At 38.6% G+C, this 14,774-nt stretch overlaps 1 protein-coding gene across 1 annotated transcript in view; it reads left to right on the top strand.

The window, feature by feature from the left end:
• The window catches only part of DCC (DCC netrin 1 receptor), a 1,185,086-nt gene that overhangs the window by 1,088,409 nt on the left and 81,903 nt on the right, over positions 1 to 14,774 (top strand). The window contains 2 exon segments of the mRNA XM_036823865.1: positions 4,644 to 4,806; positions 14,506 to 14,732. Coding sequence (XP_036679760.1) covers positions 4,644 to 4,806; positions 14,506 to 14,732 — 390 coding nt within the window.

Here is a 14,774-nt window from a genome sequence, read left to right on the forward strand (position 1 = left end):
CTTTTCCCCCTGCCTCCAGCTTTATTGGAAAATAATTGACATATAACATTGTGTAAGTTTAAGTTGTACAATGAGCTGCTTTGATCCACTTAAATAATCCAGAATGATGACAACCATAGTTAACACCTCCATCATATCATAGAATTACCACTTACCCATATTTTGATCACAACATCATATCCACAGCACCCAATTGGATCTTATATATGGAATAATTGAATAGATTCTCTGCCATTTCTGCGCTACCTCTCCTGGCAATGCACAGTTCACATTATCATGTTCAAAATTCTGATATTTGAGGGAAAAAATATGTTTTCCAACTTAATTGACCAAGGAACATTTTTCCCCCATAATGGTGATTAATATTTCATTTTAGGGAACACTGGGCTAGATTATCTGTGAGATCTCTTCCAGCTGATTGACTATATAGTACCTTATTTCAGGGTGGAATGCTTTGAAATATTCAATGCCATATGAATGTTCAAATTCAAAGGCCTGTGAAATTATGAAGATTTATGTTGAGCTGAAAGTGTTCTAATAACAAAACTGTTTTTGGAGAACACTGTAATCATGGGAGGGAAGTTAATTTCCCAACTAGAAGCTTTCACTGGATCTGTTTGTCTCCCCAGAACTGAACTTGTCAATCTTATGTTCACATTGTTTACCTGCCTATTGATATTGTGTAACTATCAGGGCTCAGCCATTGTGGCAATGAGACCAGGTTCTCAACATGGGAGCCAGGACTCCTGGATTCGATACATGGCTTTGTGTTCTATGTGATAGTTAAGCACTCAGAGTACCAGTCTATCCATGAGCATACTGCAGAATTTTTGAGGGCAAATATGATAAGACACATAAAATATTTTTCAAAGCCTACCAAGTATCATAAAAATTAAAGACCTAATTAGTAGTTATGCTAAACCAATTTTCTAATCATTACTAAGGCTTTAGACCCAACAGATTATGAAATCTATGTTTGCTTTTATTAAATTTAGTATAAAAAGGATGAAATCATTTGTGGTGATCAGATATCATGAAAATTAAGTTGGATGGAATGCTTATGTGATATTAAAAAAATCTGACTCCCTTCTCACTGATTTTAATGAAACATATCTAGGTCTTGATTACTCAGACATTGGATACCCACACTCTTAGGCTAACACCAGGAACAGATGAATTAGGATACTGTATTTTTCTTTAATTTGGAAAAATCACATAGAACGAAATATATTGGGCCGCATCATGTCTGTCGAGCACCAACTCTGTGCCAGGGTGTGTGGTCAGTGTGATGCATCCGTTATCTCATGAAATAATCACAGTGCCCTGGAGGAGATTTGTAAGCCTTTGAATTACACCATTCAACTTCCGAAAGGGGGCAAAGGTCACCTTGCCCCTTCTGGAGTCAGGCTATCTCCCAGAACTCTTACCTACACAATCTAGGTTTGTGAGTTCTAAATTTTTTCCTAATTTGGAGCAGTCTTTTAATATATTTAGATATATGGTTGATCATCATTATTTGCAGGTTCTCTATTCATGAATTTACCTACTCTCTAAAATTTTATTTCTAACCCCCAAAACCAATAATTATGGTGCTTTTATGATCATCCTTGGACGTGTGCAGAGCAGCCAGACATTTGAGCGGCCCAGTGCTCACAAACTCAGCTGAGCTGGAACAAGGTGATGTTCTGCCTTGATGGTTCAGCTCTCATGCCATGGATGTGTCCTTTCGGCACTACATTTAGTGCCAATTTTTCACATTTTTGTGGGTTTTTGTTGGTGGTTTCACTGTTTAAAGCTGTCCCTAAATGTGGTGATGAAGTGCTTTCTCGTGTTCCTAAACATTAAAGGCTGATGTGTGTGATGGAGAAAATATGTGTGTTAATTATGCTTCACTCAGGCATGAATTTATAGCACTGTTGGCTATGAGTTCAATGTTAATGAATCAACATTACATATTAAATAAGGCACCTTTAAACAGAAACCCACATGAAACAAGGTTGTGCTTTGATTGGTTGATAAAAAGGTAGTGACCAGAGGCTCCCAGGAACATGACACTGTGTTTCCTCTAGAAGCAATACTTTGTATTCCCTAATTTAGTATTTGTGATGTCTTTATAGAACACAATTACTGCAAATAACAAGGATCGACTCCATCTAAAGACACCATTGCACTTGACTTTCTTTATTGCCTGTTCAATGTCAGATATTCTGATTAGTCAGCCTTTGAATGGAGATTGGGAAATTAATGAAAGATCTTGAAAACCAAGTTTTAAACTGATGGAACTTTTATGAGGAAGTCATAAAAGCCTGGAATCAAAGATTTATAATGGGAGCCCTCATGAACCCAACTCTATGAGGCAAATGACATCAATATCTCACTTAATCTAAAGCTCAGCAGAATCCAGAGTCATTACTTTCTGATTTGGAGCATGATATCTTCCTAGGTGGAAAGAAAGAAAGAAGAGCAAAAATTTGAAAAATTCCAATTTATATGGTTTTTAAAAATATTCATACAGTGTTACTGCCAGGTATGACTCAAACTAAGTTTGTCAGAAATGGTGAACTGTTAAATTTAAGTTAAGCTAATAAAATCCATGAGATCCCCAACGGCCTCCATTGTACACTCTCACATAAAAGGTTAATTTATTCCAATCAATTAATTTATTAAGAACAGAAAGGGCATATTGAGATACAACTGTAACATGACTTTTTAAATTGTAAGTAAAACTATGACACAGAAAGTTCTAACCTTTCATTACTTGCCTCATTCCTTTGTAATAAATGAAAAAATTACTTCAAGGAAACCTTATTTCTTTCATTTATAATCAGAATCTTTTAGCAGAAAGTGCTGTGTAAAAACTTGATGAGTTACCCACCCCTGAGATTCAAGTTATGTCAGCAGCACTTATTTTTTTTCCCCAACAATATTGAATCAGCAATAATTTGTTTAAATTTAGGTGACTATCTTTTCAAAAAAAAAAAAAAACCCAGTGATTCTTAGATAACTTGTCGAAAGATAGTGTTTCAATTTTGAGGCAAGTGCTGGGTTATTATATTCACTTATGAAAACAAGTTAATTTATCTTTCACATTGAATATTATTTCGAAAAAGTTTGTATCAATAGTTTGGAAGTCCACACCAAAAGTATCCCAAATGATATGGTAGATTATTAATTTAGGCAATATTTTATTTAATGTTTCAGTAGGATAATGATATTATAAGCAATTACACTGTGTCAGATAGTTGCTGAGATAGTTGCTTTGTCTATTTTTTCCAATTCTGACAGTAACTACATATGATAAATATTATTATTTCCATTTTATAGGTAAAGGCACTGAGGTACAAAAGGCCTAAACATTTTGCTCAAGGGGTATAGAAAGCTAATATAGGTTGTTAAAGAAACTCATTCAAATTTTAGATCTAGGAAAACATCCAAATTCATTGCTTTCTGCTACTTTTAAAATTATTTATAAATAAAACTATATGCTAATATATACTTTTTAGAATTTTGTAGCTTGTAATAGTAAATATGACATAAATCAGAATCTTTCTAACTGATTAATCGCTGAGGGTTTAAAGAAAGCTATTTAAAGGGTCATTAGTCATTCTTGCTTACATAAGCAAATTATCATTCTATTTTTGCCTAAATATTGTCTACCATGAGGTACAGTTGCAGCACAAGAAAAATTTATCTTAGGACTTTATGACACTCTTTCCAACCCTGTGGCTGCTTTTAAATGGGATTCATACACCCTTGACAGGTTGAAAATTAAATGTGCTTTATGGATAGCTTCTTAAAAGGAATGGAAAGTATGAGTGATTGGTGTCAAACAGTTTGTCTTTCACAGCATCGAGTAAATAGTATTTTCTCAGCCTTCTCTGATTCTTGTCATACTGGAATTCTTATCGTTCAAATCAGCACTCTTCCTGCCTTCACCACTTTCTACTCAATACCATAGCTTAATTATATTTTTTCATTGAGATATAATTCCCATACCATAAATTTACCCTTTCGAAGTGCACAATTCAGTGGTTTTTAGCATATTCACAAGATTGTGCCACCATCATCACTATCTAGTTTTAGAATATTTTCATCACCCCAAAGGGAAACCCTCTACCCATTAGCAGTGTTTCCCCATTCACTTCTCCCCACATCCACTGGCAAACACTAATCTACTTTCTGTCTCTGTAGATTTGCCTATTCTGGATATTTCATATAAGTAGAATTGTACAATACGTGGCCTTTTGTGTCTGGCTTCTTTCACTTAGTATATCATTTTCAAGGTACATGAATTTTGTAGCATGTATCAATACTTCATTCCTTTTTATGACTGGGTGGTATTCTATTGTATGTATATATCACACTTGTTTATCCATTCATCAGTTGATGGCTTTGGGGTTTCCCACTTTTGGTGATTCTGAATAACGTTGCTGTGAATATTCCTATGAAAGTTTCCATGTGAACATTGGTTTCATTTATCTTGGGTAGATAATTTGATCTTTCCTCTCATTTTTCATTGCTTTTTCCCCAGCTTCAGGAATGCCCAGAACAATAGGAACTCTTTGAATTCTTAACCGAGCTTGATAAGCCATGGGCTGTCACATCTCCCTAAACCTGATCTTCATTTGCCTATCTTTTCCCAGAGCCACCCATTGGCCAGATGCACCCCCCACATGGCAGCGTCACTCCTCAGAAGAACAGCAACCTGCTTGTGATTATTGTGGTCACCGTTGGCATCATCACAGTGCTGGTGGTGGTGATCGTGGCTGTGATTTGCACCCGGCGTTCTTCAGCCCAGCAGAAAAAGTAGGTAACAGCTAGTTCCCAAGAGATGAGAAGTCACTGCTTGACCTGACTACCATCTTTTTGAGTTAGATTTTTGGCAACTCTCTTCCTGTGTGCTTCCATAATTCACTACGTGTTCCTTATCTCCTCTCCAGAGCTGGGCAAAATCTTGCCTTTGTCCATTCCAGGCCCATAACTGAAGAGGGTGAGGACTAGGCTTGCAGAATTAATAGTAGAATCCACCTGAACACTCACTCTGCATTTCTGTTTGATTTTACTTCTTGAGACCAGATTCTTCCTTTCAAATGAGAGCAGGTATTCCTTAAGTAACACTTAGACAGTGGACTTCACCGTGTCCCTACTTATGGCCCTCTCTCTGCAATTATGTATAAAACATTGGAGATGTGTATTCCTCTAAAAGTATTTACGTATCCCTTTTGGCAAGAAGGCCTGTAGGCATTTAATCAATGCTTGTTGCATGAATGACTAAGTATAGACTATCAAACTCAACGTAATTATAATACTATGGAATGTTTAGTTTGGAGGCAGTAGTTAGGATAGATGAGAGATTCCAGAAATTCAAAATGGTTCATATTTCCTGGCTATGGTGGATTTTCAGAAATTAAAAATTTTGAGGGGTTTAAAAATATTTTCATATCGTGCAGCTCTAGGTTATAACACATGCAGAGAAAGATATATCAAAGTACAAAGTTTGGAATGGAAAAGGGGTTTTAATTCAGCTTATCCCCTCCCAGCGATACCCCATAAACAGCATATTAACCTTGTATCAGCCAGTTGTGGGAACCAGCAATAACCTTCTGGTTATTTTCTGCCTCTCTAGCACTTTTCAAATCCAACATGATATGTATTTTTCAGCTGTGCTATTCTCACTGGATTGGCTACAATAGGCTCTTTCCTTAATTTTTGTTTGTTTCTGGCCTGAGGCATGGTGTTTTGCAAGTCTGAGGCATGGGCCCATAGGTGGCTGGTTTGACAACTGTATACCATACGCATTGCTGGAGAAAGATTCTCTAGCAAATAATTTTCCCTCTTCCCCTGGTAATAACTCAGCCTTTCTCTCTTTTTAAAAATGCTGTGACCCTATTTGTTGATTTCTAGTGTATCTTCCAGCATTTTGAAGTAAGGTATTTAGTAACAGGGTACAGGAAGATGTACATACTGAAGAAAGTAACATAGGGTACAGATGCAGTCTTTGCATTTCATTTATTTAGAAGACAGGTCAAATTTTATATCCAGCTGCATTCATTTGACTGGACTATCTTGAAGCTGATGATAGCTGGTGTGCTGGTCCATTGTTTCCGAACAGGGAACCAGACAGAATGAGATTAATAAGGTGGGTCTCCTGTGTAAGCATCTGGGAAGTCATAATCGCCCACTGAGCTTCTAGAGTGCTGGGCACTTGGTAAGGCTCTGGGGGAAAATCACTGTGATTAAGTCGTTGAACAATCTCTTGGTCCAGCAATCCCAGGAAAGGGCTTTTGTAAACAAAGAATGGTGAAAAATCAAAGCTGCAGGTCTCTGAGGCAGAGCTGAGAAAGATTCACAGAAATGGAAGCAGGGAGGGCAGCAATTTCTGGCCTTATTTCATGACAGTTTTAAAAACATGGATGCGTTCACAAAATGAATTGAATTAACTAAACCATCTGTAGTGAGGTGTTTTGTTTTGTTTTGATCATTTTCATCATTGTTAGAAGAATGTTTGAGGGTTATATTGACTTGATGAACTGAACTCCTGGACCTATGTTGTTTCTCCACAGAGAAAATGCTAGTCTTCTCCATGTGCAAAAGTGGGATTTGGTGCTATTTTGGGAAACTCTCAAATTGTCCTAAATCCCACCCTAAGTACTTTGTTAGAAAGAGTAGAAGCTGACCCCTGGGTATCACTTGTTTTTAAAATTAGGGAATGATTGAAAGAATAAACCACTCCATGAATGACTGAAAACCCAAAGAAAGTGAATCTATAGCTCCTATGCTACTGCCGCTTGGGTTTTTCCTCACCCCACTCCCAAAGTCTCTTAATATTTACTTGGCATATTTTCAAAATTTAGCTTCATATATTTTTCTTCAGTAACAGGCCCAATGGCATTCATCCTGATCTCTTTGTTTGTATATGTTAACAGAGAAAAAGAAAAAAAGAAAAACTCTCCCTTAAGATATTTCTGAGTTTTAGTTTAGCTTTTCTTGATTTCATTGAGAGCTCCTCCTCCCCCATACCACCACCACTGAACTTTGTAGAATAAAGTAAATAATGCAGATGAAAGCAAAATCAATTCTAATTTGAAACAGAAATAATGTCCATTACAGGGCTCTCAGAAATGGGAGTTTAATGTAATTAATAAGGTGAAGTAGGAAATATCCATGTGCTTCTTCAATATCTCTTTATCTAGGACTGCTGAAGAATGTAAATTGTCTTTGTGTTTTACTGGGGGACTTGAATTACATCCATATGGATTTGAAACATATTTTTGTGTACTATCAGTAATACTTCATTCAAGTTAGTGTCTATGCATTTTATTCTGTGATTTATGTAATGAGGTAATGAGCTAGCTCATCTGATTGACTCACATTCTAGTTGGTAAGGTTTTCTTTTTATGTTATAAAATAACTAACAGAAGTTAGAACCCAAGTTCTAGTTCTGATTCTACCACTTCTTTAATTAAATGAATAGTATTTAATTACACCTAAGGGAAGAGCTAGTCTCTGAATATTGGTTTCCTCAAATAAGAAATGGGACTAAATACTTTCTGTCAACCCTCTACCACTAAAATTCTCCACGGACTACTACTAAATTACAAAATCACATGGTAGCATTTAGCTTCAAATTCACATGAAATAAAAATAACTGCATTTCTTTTTAGCTATTAATTTAAAATTTTTTTTACCACTTTGAAGAGACTTCCCTTACACACTTTGAATTAATGAGATTATAGTAGAATATCATAATATTGAAAATTTGTGTTTTAATAAATCTTAAATTGATGGGGGATTTTGGTGCTTTTTAACAGAGTAATAATATTTTCCTGGCCAAAATGTAGAATGTGTATTTTGATAAGTTAGAATGTATCTACAGATACTAAAGAAAAAAATATTTGACATTGAGGCTATCCTGGAAATTCTGGACACATGGTTATCACATGAACACATGGGTAGATGGTCAACAACTTGTCTGAATACATTAAATTTAAATGTGTAAATCAAATTCAAGGTTTACATGGTAAAATTACCAGTTAACTAAGCCTCCTCTTTGATTTGACGTGTACACAGCAAGTTTTAAATATCCACACACATTCAAATCTTAACAAAAGTAATCATCTTCAGTACTGAGGATCAAATGTTTCAACTCAAATGAAATCTATTGTACTTTACTATAGGTCACTTTCACTGATTTTCAAAATTTTAACATTTCATTGGTTTTCAGTATTCACCACACAAGGATTTTAACTGACAACCACTTAAGACGTCTATATATCTTAGTTCCATCTCAGAAAAGGCAGGTTTATTTGAGTATCTAGGACATATTTTCTCTGGCTTTCCAATGCAAGTTTTTTGTTTTGTTTTTAGTAGCAGTCAGTAGAGTAAAAATAATCAGTATAGATAATTAGGAGGCTGGAAAGCTTTGGGAAAGATTTGGATGGAGGAAAATTTAAAAAAAAATTATGACACGTTTTTATCATTCAATTCAAGTGATTTCTATGTGCTTGGTGTGTGATCTACAAAGTAACAAATCTGATGAATGTTAACTCTTGAGCTAAAAACCTTTCTGCAAATTCCCACTGACTTACTGATAGTTTAAATGTATCTGTTATGATTTGGTCCCCTCTACTTTTTCAGCTTTCCTCCCTGCCATGCCCCAGTGCATGCTCTTTGCTCCAACAATGCAGAAGCCATGCCTTTTTTCATTCATTTATTAAACTCCCACTGTCTCACTGATCTTTGCATTTCTAATCCTTAGCATACTTCTCGACACATTTAATATTCCATAAATGTTCACTGAATAAACAAGTGGATACATGTTGTAAAACAATGGGTGATGTTGCAGAAAGGAAGTAAAGAGAGTTTGCTCCAGTATCACTGGAGGAAACCAGTTCACACACAGGGAGCATCTGGACAGCCCAATAAGACAAACAATGATCAATGCAAAGTGAGTGGTATAGAGAGAGACCAGGGAAATGATGTAGCTATTCTAAGATTACATAAACCTAAAGTGGTCAGGAAGGTTTCCTAAAGAAAACGGGCTTGAAGGGAATCTTAAAGGGTAAGTAGTTTGTAAGTAAAGAGGACTGTGAAGGCGTTGTGGGCAGAAGCAAGATCAGATAGATGGACGGATGGATAGATAGATGGATAGATAGTTACATAGATACATAGATACAGAGATACATAGATAGATAAAACTAATGAACAAAACCCACCAGAATTTGATTATGCTCTGGAAGCTTTGCCACAGTATGAGAAAGAGCAAAGATAGCCGTGGAAGATTCCTTGCTTTGCCTTTATTCAAGAATACATGGGTGGGAAGAGACCCTCCTATCCTGCAGCTATTTTTGGAAGCCAAAAGATTACTGGTACCTGTAAGAAAAGGTGTGTGTGTGGGAGGGATAAACGTGACATATTCTACGTCGAATAGAAGAAACTAGCTTTATAATAAAAACAAACAAACAAAACCAAATCGTTCACTTAAGACAGTGCTTCTCAAAGTTTTGGTGCATCAGATTCCTCTCAAGGGCTGTTAAAACACGGATTGCTGGGCCTCATGACCCCCTTCCCAAGTTTCTGATGGGGTGGGGCCTGAGAATGTGCATTTCTAACATGTTCCCAGGTAATGCCGATGCTGCTGGTCCAAGGACCACACTTTAGGAACCATTGCACGGGGTTCGCCTACATACAAATTTTGAAGATTCCAAATGGTGAGATAGAGGAACTGTGGACCAAAACGGGCAGCAGTGATTATGTCAAGGAACCAGCAGATGGACAAAAGGTTGGGGTAACAGCTGTTCCTACAGGTTTTAGGACAAATTTCACACAATTTAGTTATGAGCAAATGTCAGTTTTATTACAACCCTGCTATATGGACCACTGGGCTACTACCAGCAGGGGAAGGAGGCCTCTCCAAGGCCAAAGCTTTCTCTCTTGATAAGAGACATTACAGAAAGCAGAAGTGGTTAGATGGTCTTTCATAGAATATATACAGAAAGGAAATAAAGTCTGCTAGAGATCTTTAGATTCTTTTTTTTTTAATTTTTAGTGGGGTATAGTTGATTTACAATGTTGTGTTAGTATCTGCTGTACAGCAAGGTGAATCAGTTATACATATATCCAGTCTTTTTTAGATTCTCTTCCCATATAGGTCATTACAGAGTATTGAATTGAGTGTTTGCAAAGCAGAAATAGTGTCACAGATGTGAAAAACAAACTTATGGTTACAAAGGGGGGGATAAGTTGGGATTGGCATATACACACTACTACATACAAAATAGACAACTAATAAGGACCTACTGTATAGCACAGGGAACTCTACTCAATACTCTGTAATGACCTATATGCGAAAAGAATCTAAAAAAATGGGGATATTTATATTCTTGATGACTGTCAGCTAGGTAGATAAACAGCTTCTCAGAAGAGGTCTTGATCTGATTAAAATCCACCAGAAAAATGCTTATGAATTTCATCAGGAATAATAATTTCTTTCCAGATGGAGGTTGTAAATCATAACATACTAAAAAGGTTCTGCCTCAATCAGGTTTAGAACTTTTTTTTTAATAGAATACACCTGGGGATGCTTGTTACTGAAGTCATGGGGACTGGTGAATGAATGAATAAGGCATGAATGTAAGCAAGGGAAACCAGAATTCATCATTTCCTTCTAGTTTCAAAAATTATTTGACAAACTTCTTTACCACAAGCTATTTATTTATTTATTTATGGCTGTGTTGGGTCTTCATTTCTGTGCGAGGGCTTTCTCTAGTTGCGGCAAGTGGGGGCCGCTCTTCATCGCAGTGCGAGGACCTCTCACTATCGCGGCCTCTCTTGTTGCGGAGCACAGGCTCCAGATGCGCAGGCTCAGTAATTGTGGCTCAAGGGCCTAGCCGCTCCGCGGCATGTGGGATCCTCCCAGACCAGGGCTCGAACCCCTGTCCCCCGCATTGGCAGGCAGACTCTCAACCACTGCGCCACCAGGGAAGCCCACCACAAGCTCTTTAAATATTGAGTTATCATGGACGTTCTGATCTTGTCCTGGATTTGGGAACTGGTGTGTCTCTGTATGCAGTCATATGGGCACCAGGGTTTAAGTTATTTAGCATTTTGATTTGTTAGAAAGAAAGATAATGGGGTGAAATCTCCAAGTTTGAAAATGACATTAAGTTCTAATAAGTGACCAGAAATGGATTACATAAAGAGCTACAGACTCATTTCCTGTGGGCAGGTGAAGTGTAAGGAAATGAATTCAGGGAATAAATGGTTAGCAAGAGAGTTATTATCTTAAATACAAGAAAATGATCGAGGGGTTAATGATCTAGGGGTTATTACCATTGTCTAGAGTCAGTGTGAGCCTGCTGCCAGGAAATCAGCGAAGTGCAGATACTTGTTGGGAAAATAGTAGAGCAGAAAACCCGGCATTATTTCTCCACTAAACTACTAAATAGATATGAAGTCTGAGGTTCTTTGTTTTTCTCCTCATTAGTATGCTTCAGGAAAGACAAGAAAAAAGAATGTTAAGAAAAATTCAACATATCACACTACTAAACATTTATTAATTGCCTAATATGTACAAAGCATCTTATCCAGTAATGGGGACACCAAAGCCATTCCCAGTGGCCTTGCACAGGTTACAGAGTCTCCACTGAGAGTAGTTTACTTGAACCATTTAGCTAACATGAAAGCAGTTATTCTCATAAACCATTCATTGCAAGTGAGGAAAGTGAGAAAGAGGTACTTCTCTGGGCTTCTACCAAAGGTTAGATTTTAACTGTCTAAATTCCGCCTTATGAGGAGACATTATTGTTTTAAGAGAAGCAGAAGCTACAAGTGGAGATTTAAAAGATTATAAAACTGTAGAGCAGAGGTTGAAAACCATTTCTGAAAAGGGCCCAATAGTAAATATTTTCGGCTTTGCGGGCCAGGTGGTCTTCGTTGCAACTCCTCAACAATGCAACGCGAAAACGAATGAGCTTGGCAAGATTCCAGTAAAACTTTATTTACAAAAATTGGCATTGGAGCCCTCTACTGCCGGCCAGGGCAGATGCTGAGTCCAGTGTGGCAGTGGCTATGCCTGGGACTCTGCAGCCTCCTGCTGGGGCAGGCGGAGGCCCCAGCCCCATGGAGCTGCCTGAGCAGAGCGGCTGTATGCAGTGCTGTTTGGGCAGAACCTGGTGTTGACGGGAACCATTTTCAGCATCTTGCTGGTGACTGTAATCCTTATGGCTTTTTTTTTTTTTTTTTGTAGCAAATGGATCACTATTTATCACAAACACTTTACATTACCTTGGATTCTTTCTAAATTTTTATCCAAAACAGTGTAACAAAATAGTAGGTAAGAGGTCATACAAAAAAACCCCTTCCATCCCACCTTTTACAAACTGCAATCCCTTCTGGCATTTTGTGTCTACAAGCCCGTTCGGCACCACTGACAGCCGAGCAAGCAAGTCCTCCACGAGCATTTGGGAACAGATTAAGTTCTGTTACACATGGGTTAGTGGAGAAGTTGGAATCAGAACTTTAGTGCTTGGAAATAATCTTTGGTCTGGACACTTGGTAAATGCTGAATGATTTAGAAAAAACATCTAGCCATTATCTTAGCCTAACCCTGTAATGCAAGTATTTGGCCACGGAGTCTGCTTCTCAGTGTTTCTTTTTATATGTGGCTGTCCTTGTTCAAAGTAAGACCTGAAGCTCCAAGGTTCAGTGTAAAGATGGAGTGCTCACGGGAAAGAAAGCATAACTTGGTGAGTGGTGTAAAAACCACACTGGAAAGGACTAATCATTAATGTTTCAAAATGTTAAGAAGAGGAAGACCTAACATGTCGACATTCCCTACTTTGTAACTGTTCGATCACAATGGGTTGAGAATCACAGATGTTTTTAATTATCCCAAGTCGGCCTAGATGCTCCATTTGCAAAGCAGCAGCCGCTGTGGGGAACGTGGGCCGCCATTCCTCGCGCTGCTCAGAGCTCCGTGCTCAGACGCCCGCACTGAAGTCGGGGTCACACCAGGTAGGCCTTTGGCCATGGGCACCCTCGGGCTGGGAGGCTCTGGGGGTGACTGGAAGTGTTAGCAATTGGCCCGGCTGAAAAAGATCTCGTTCCACTCAAACACATTGATCTCCTTGTCCTGCGCTTAAGTCTTCCTAGCCCGTGGCCTAGACGTCAGGGCAGCTTTTCCCATCTGGAATCTTTTCAGCCCTGGGTGGGGAGGGCGCAATAGAAGTGCATGTTCCCCGTACAAGGCCGAGTGGCGGGTGGGTGTGTGTTTACACACATTTAATTTCAGCTTTGAAAATGCTGCTTTTCCTTTGCACTGTTAGTGAACTGGATTTTCCCCCCCATGGAAATGATACTTTTGTGCTTACAGCGTTCATTTTATTTTAAAGGTGCTAGGCTTAACTTTGTTATTAAATTAAAATGCTTGTCTTGTGCTCCATTCAAGCAAAGCACTGATATATATATGTATACATTTTTTTTTAACAACCCGCACTTAACGTGAAATAACTGATGTGGGATACTGTAACTGTTTGACCTAAGGATTTTGCTTGTAACCCTAGCATGGAGGCACTGAAACGTTCACTGTTCTGTGCTTTTGAGCAAAATATCAATTAAAACAAAAGTAAAATCTTAAAAAAGAAAACAACAGCAACAACAACCAAAAAAAACAACACAAAAATAAGCAGTGGAGGATTTGGCCTTCAGGCCATAGTTAACTGACCCCTGCTGTAGAGAACGGCCAACAGGAGCATCCTGCTTTTGACTCAGCATGCAGGGAACATTGGAATCTCACTCGCCCCAGGAGGATACTACTGCTGAAAAATAAATTAACGACTGCTAAATTCTTATTGAGGAAAATAAGAGACATTTGAAGCACACTTCCAACGTGACTTCTCTTTGCAAAGGATAGATCTTACTGTGTTTGAATCCAGACACTTAAGTGACTCCAAGACGAAAGTATTTTATTCTCCTAAGAGTGCACTCATGCAGCCTTTTGTCTTCAAACAACCAGCTTCCCAATTGCACATGAAATGGGACAGCTGAGCTCTAGGCTCTCTTCTAAGCCCAAGTCTTGGCGGTTGGCACAAATTCTGGCCTTTTTATTTCTATTTGCCCTTTTGAAGCAACTCTGTCATTTATCTCCTAAACAGATGTTGCAGTCGGGTACCTTATGCCTAGCTCCAGAGATTGGCATATGGCTCCATCTAACCCATTGTCACCTTGTGCTCAAATCTACAGCAGGAGAAGCTGGAGTAAGGTGCTCTCTGGCAGGCAGCCGGGGCCCTGGGGATCCAGCACCGCATCTCCTGTAACATGGTGAAGCTCCAGGGGAGAAGAGGAAAGGCAGCCAAGACAAGTCTGCCAATTCCTGGATTTCACAAGTTTTCTCCTGGGAGCGCTTTTGTTTCCTTCCCTGCTTCTAACTTGAATTGACTGAGGAAAAAAAGAGGAAGGGCCATTGAATACAGGCACTCACATTTGCCTTCTAATTTTGTTCCGTAGGAAACGGGCCACCCACAGTGTTGGCAAAAGGAAGGGCAGCCAGAAGGACCTCCGGCCCCCTGATCTTTGGATCCATCATGAAGAAATGGAGATGAAAAATATTGAGAAGCCATCAGGCACTGACCCTGCAGGAAGGGACTCCCCCATCCAGAGTTGCCAAAACCTCACGCCAGTCAGTCACAGCCAGTCAGAGACCCAACTGGGAAGCAAAAGCACCTCTCATTCAGGTAACTTTCACCTCTCTGGCATCAGGAAAAACATCCCACGCT

The sequence above is a fragment of the Balaenoptera musculus genome, chromosome 14 (genome assembly GCF_009873245.2).
Source record: "Balaenoptera musculus isolate JJ_BM4_2016_0621 chromosome 14, mBalMus1.pri.v3, whole genome shotgun sequence".
Classification (NCBI taxonomy): Eukaryota; Metazoa; Chordata; class Mammalia; order Artiodactyla; family Balaenopteridae; genus Balaenoptera; species Balaenoptera musculus.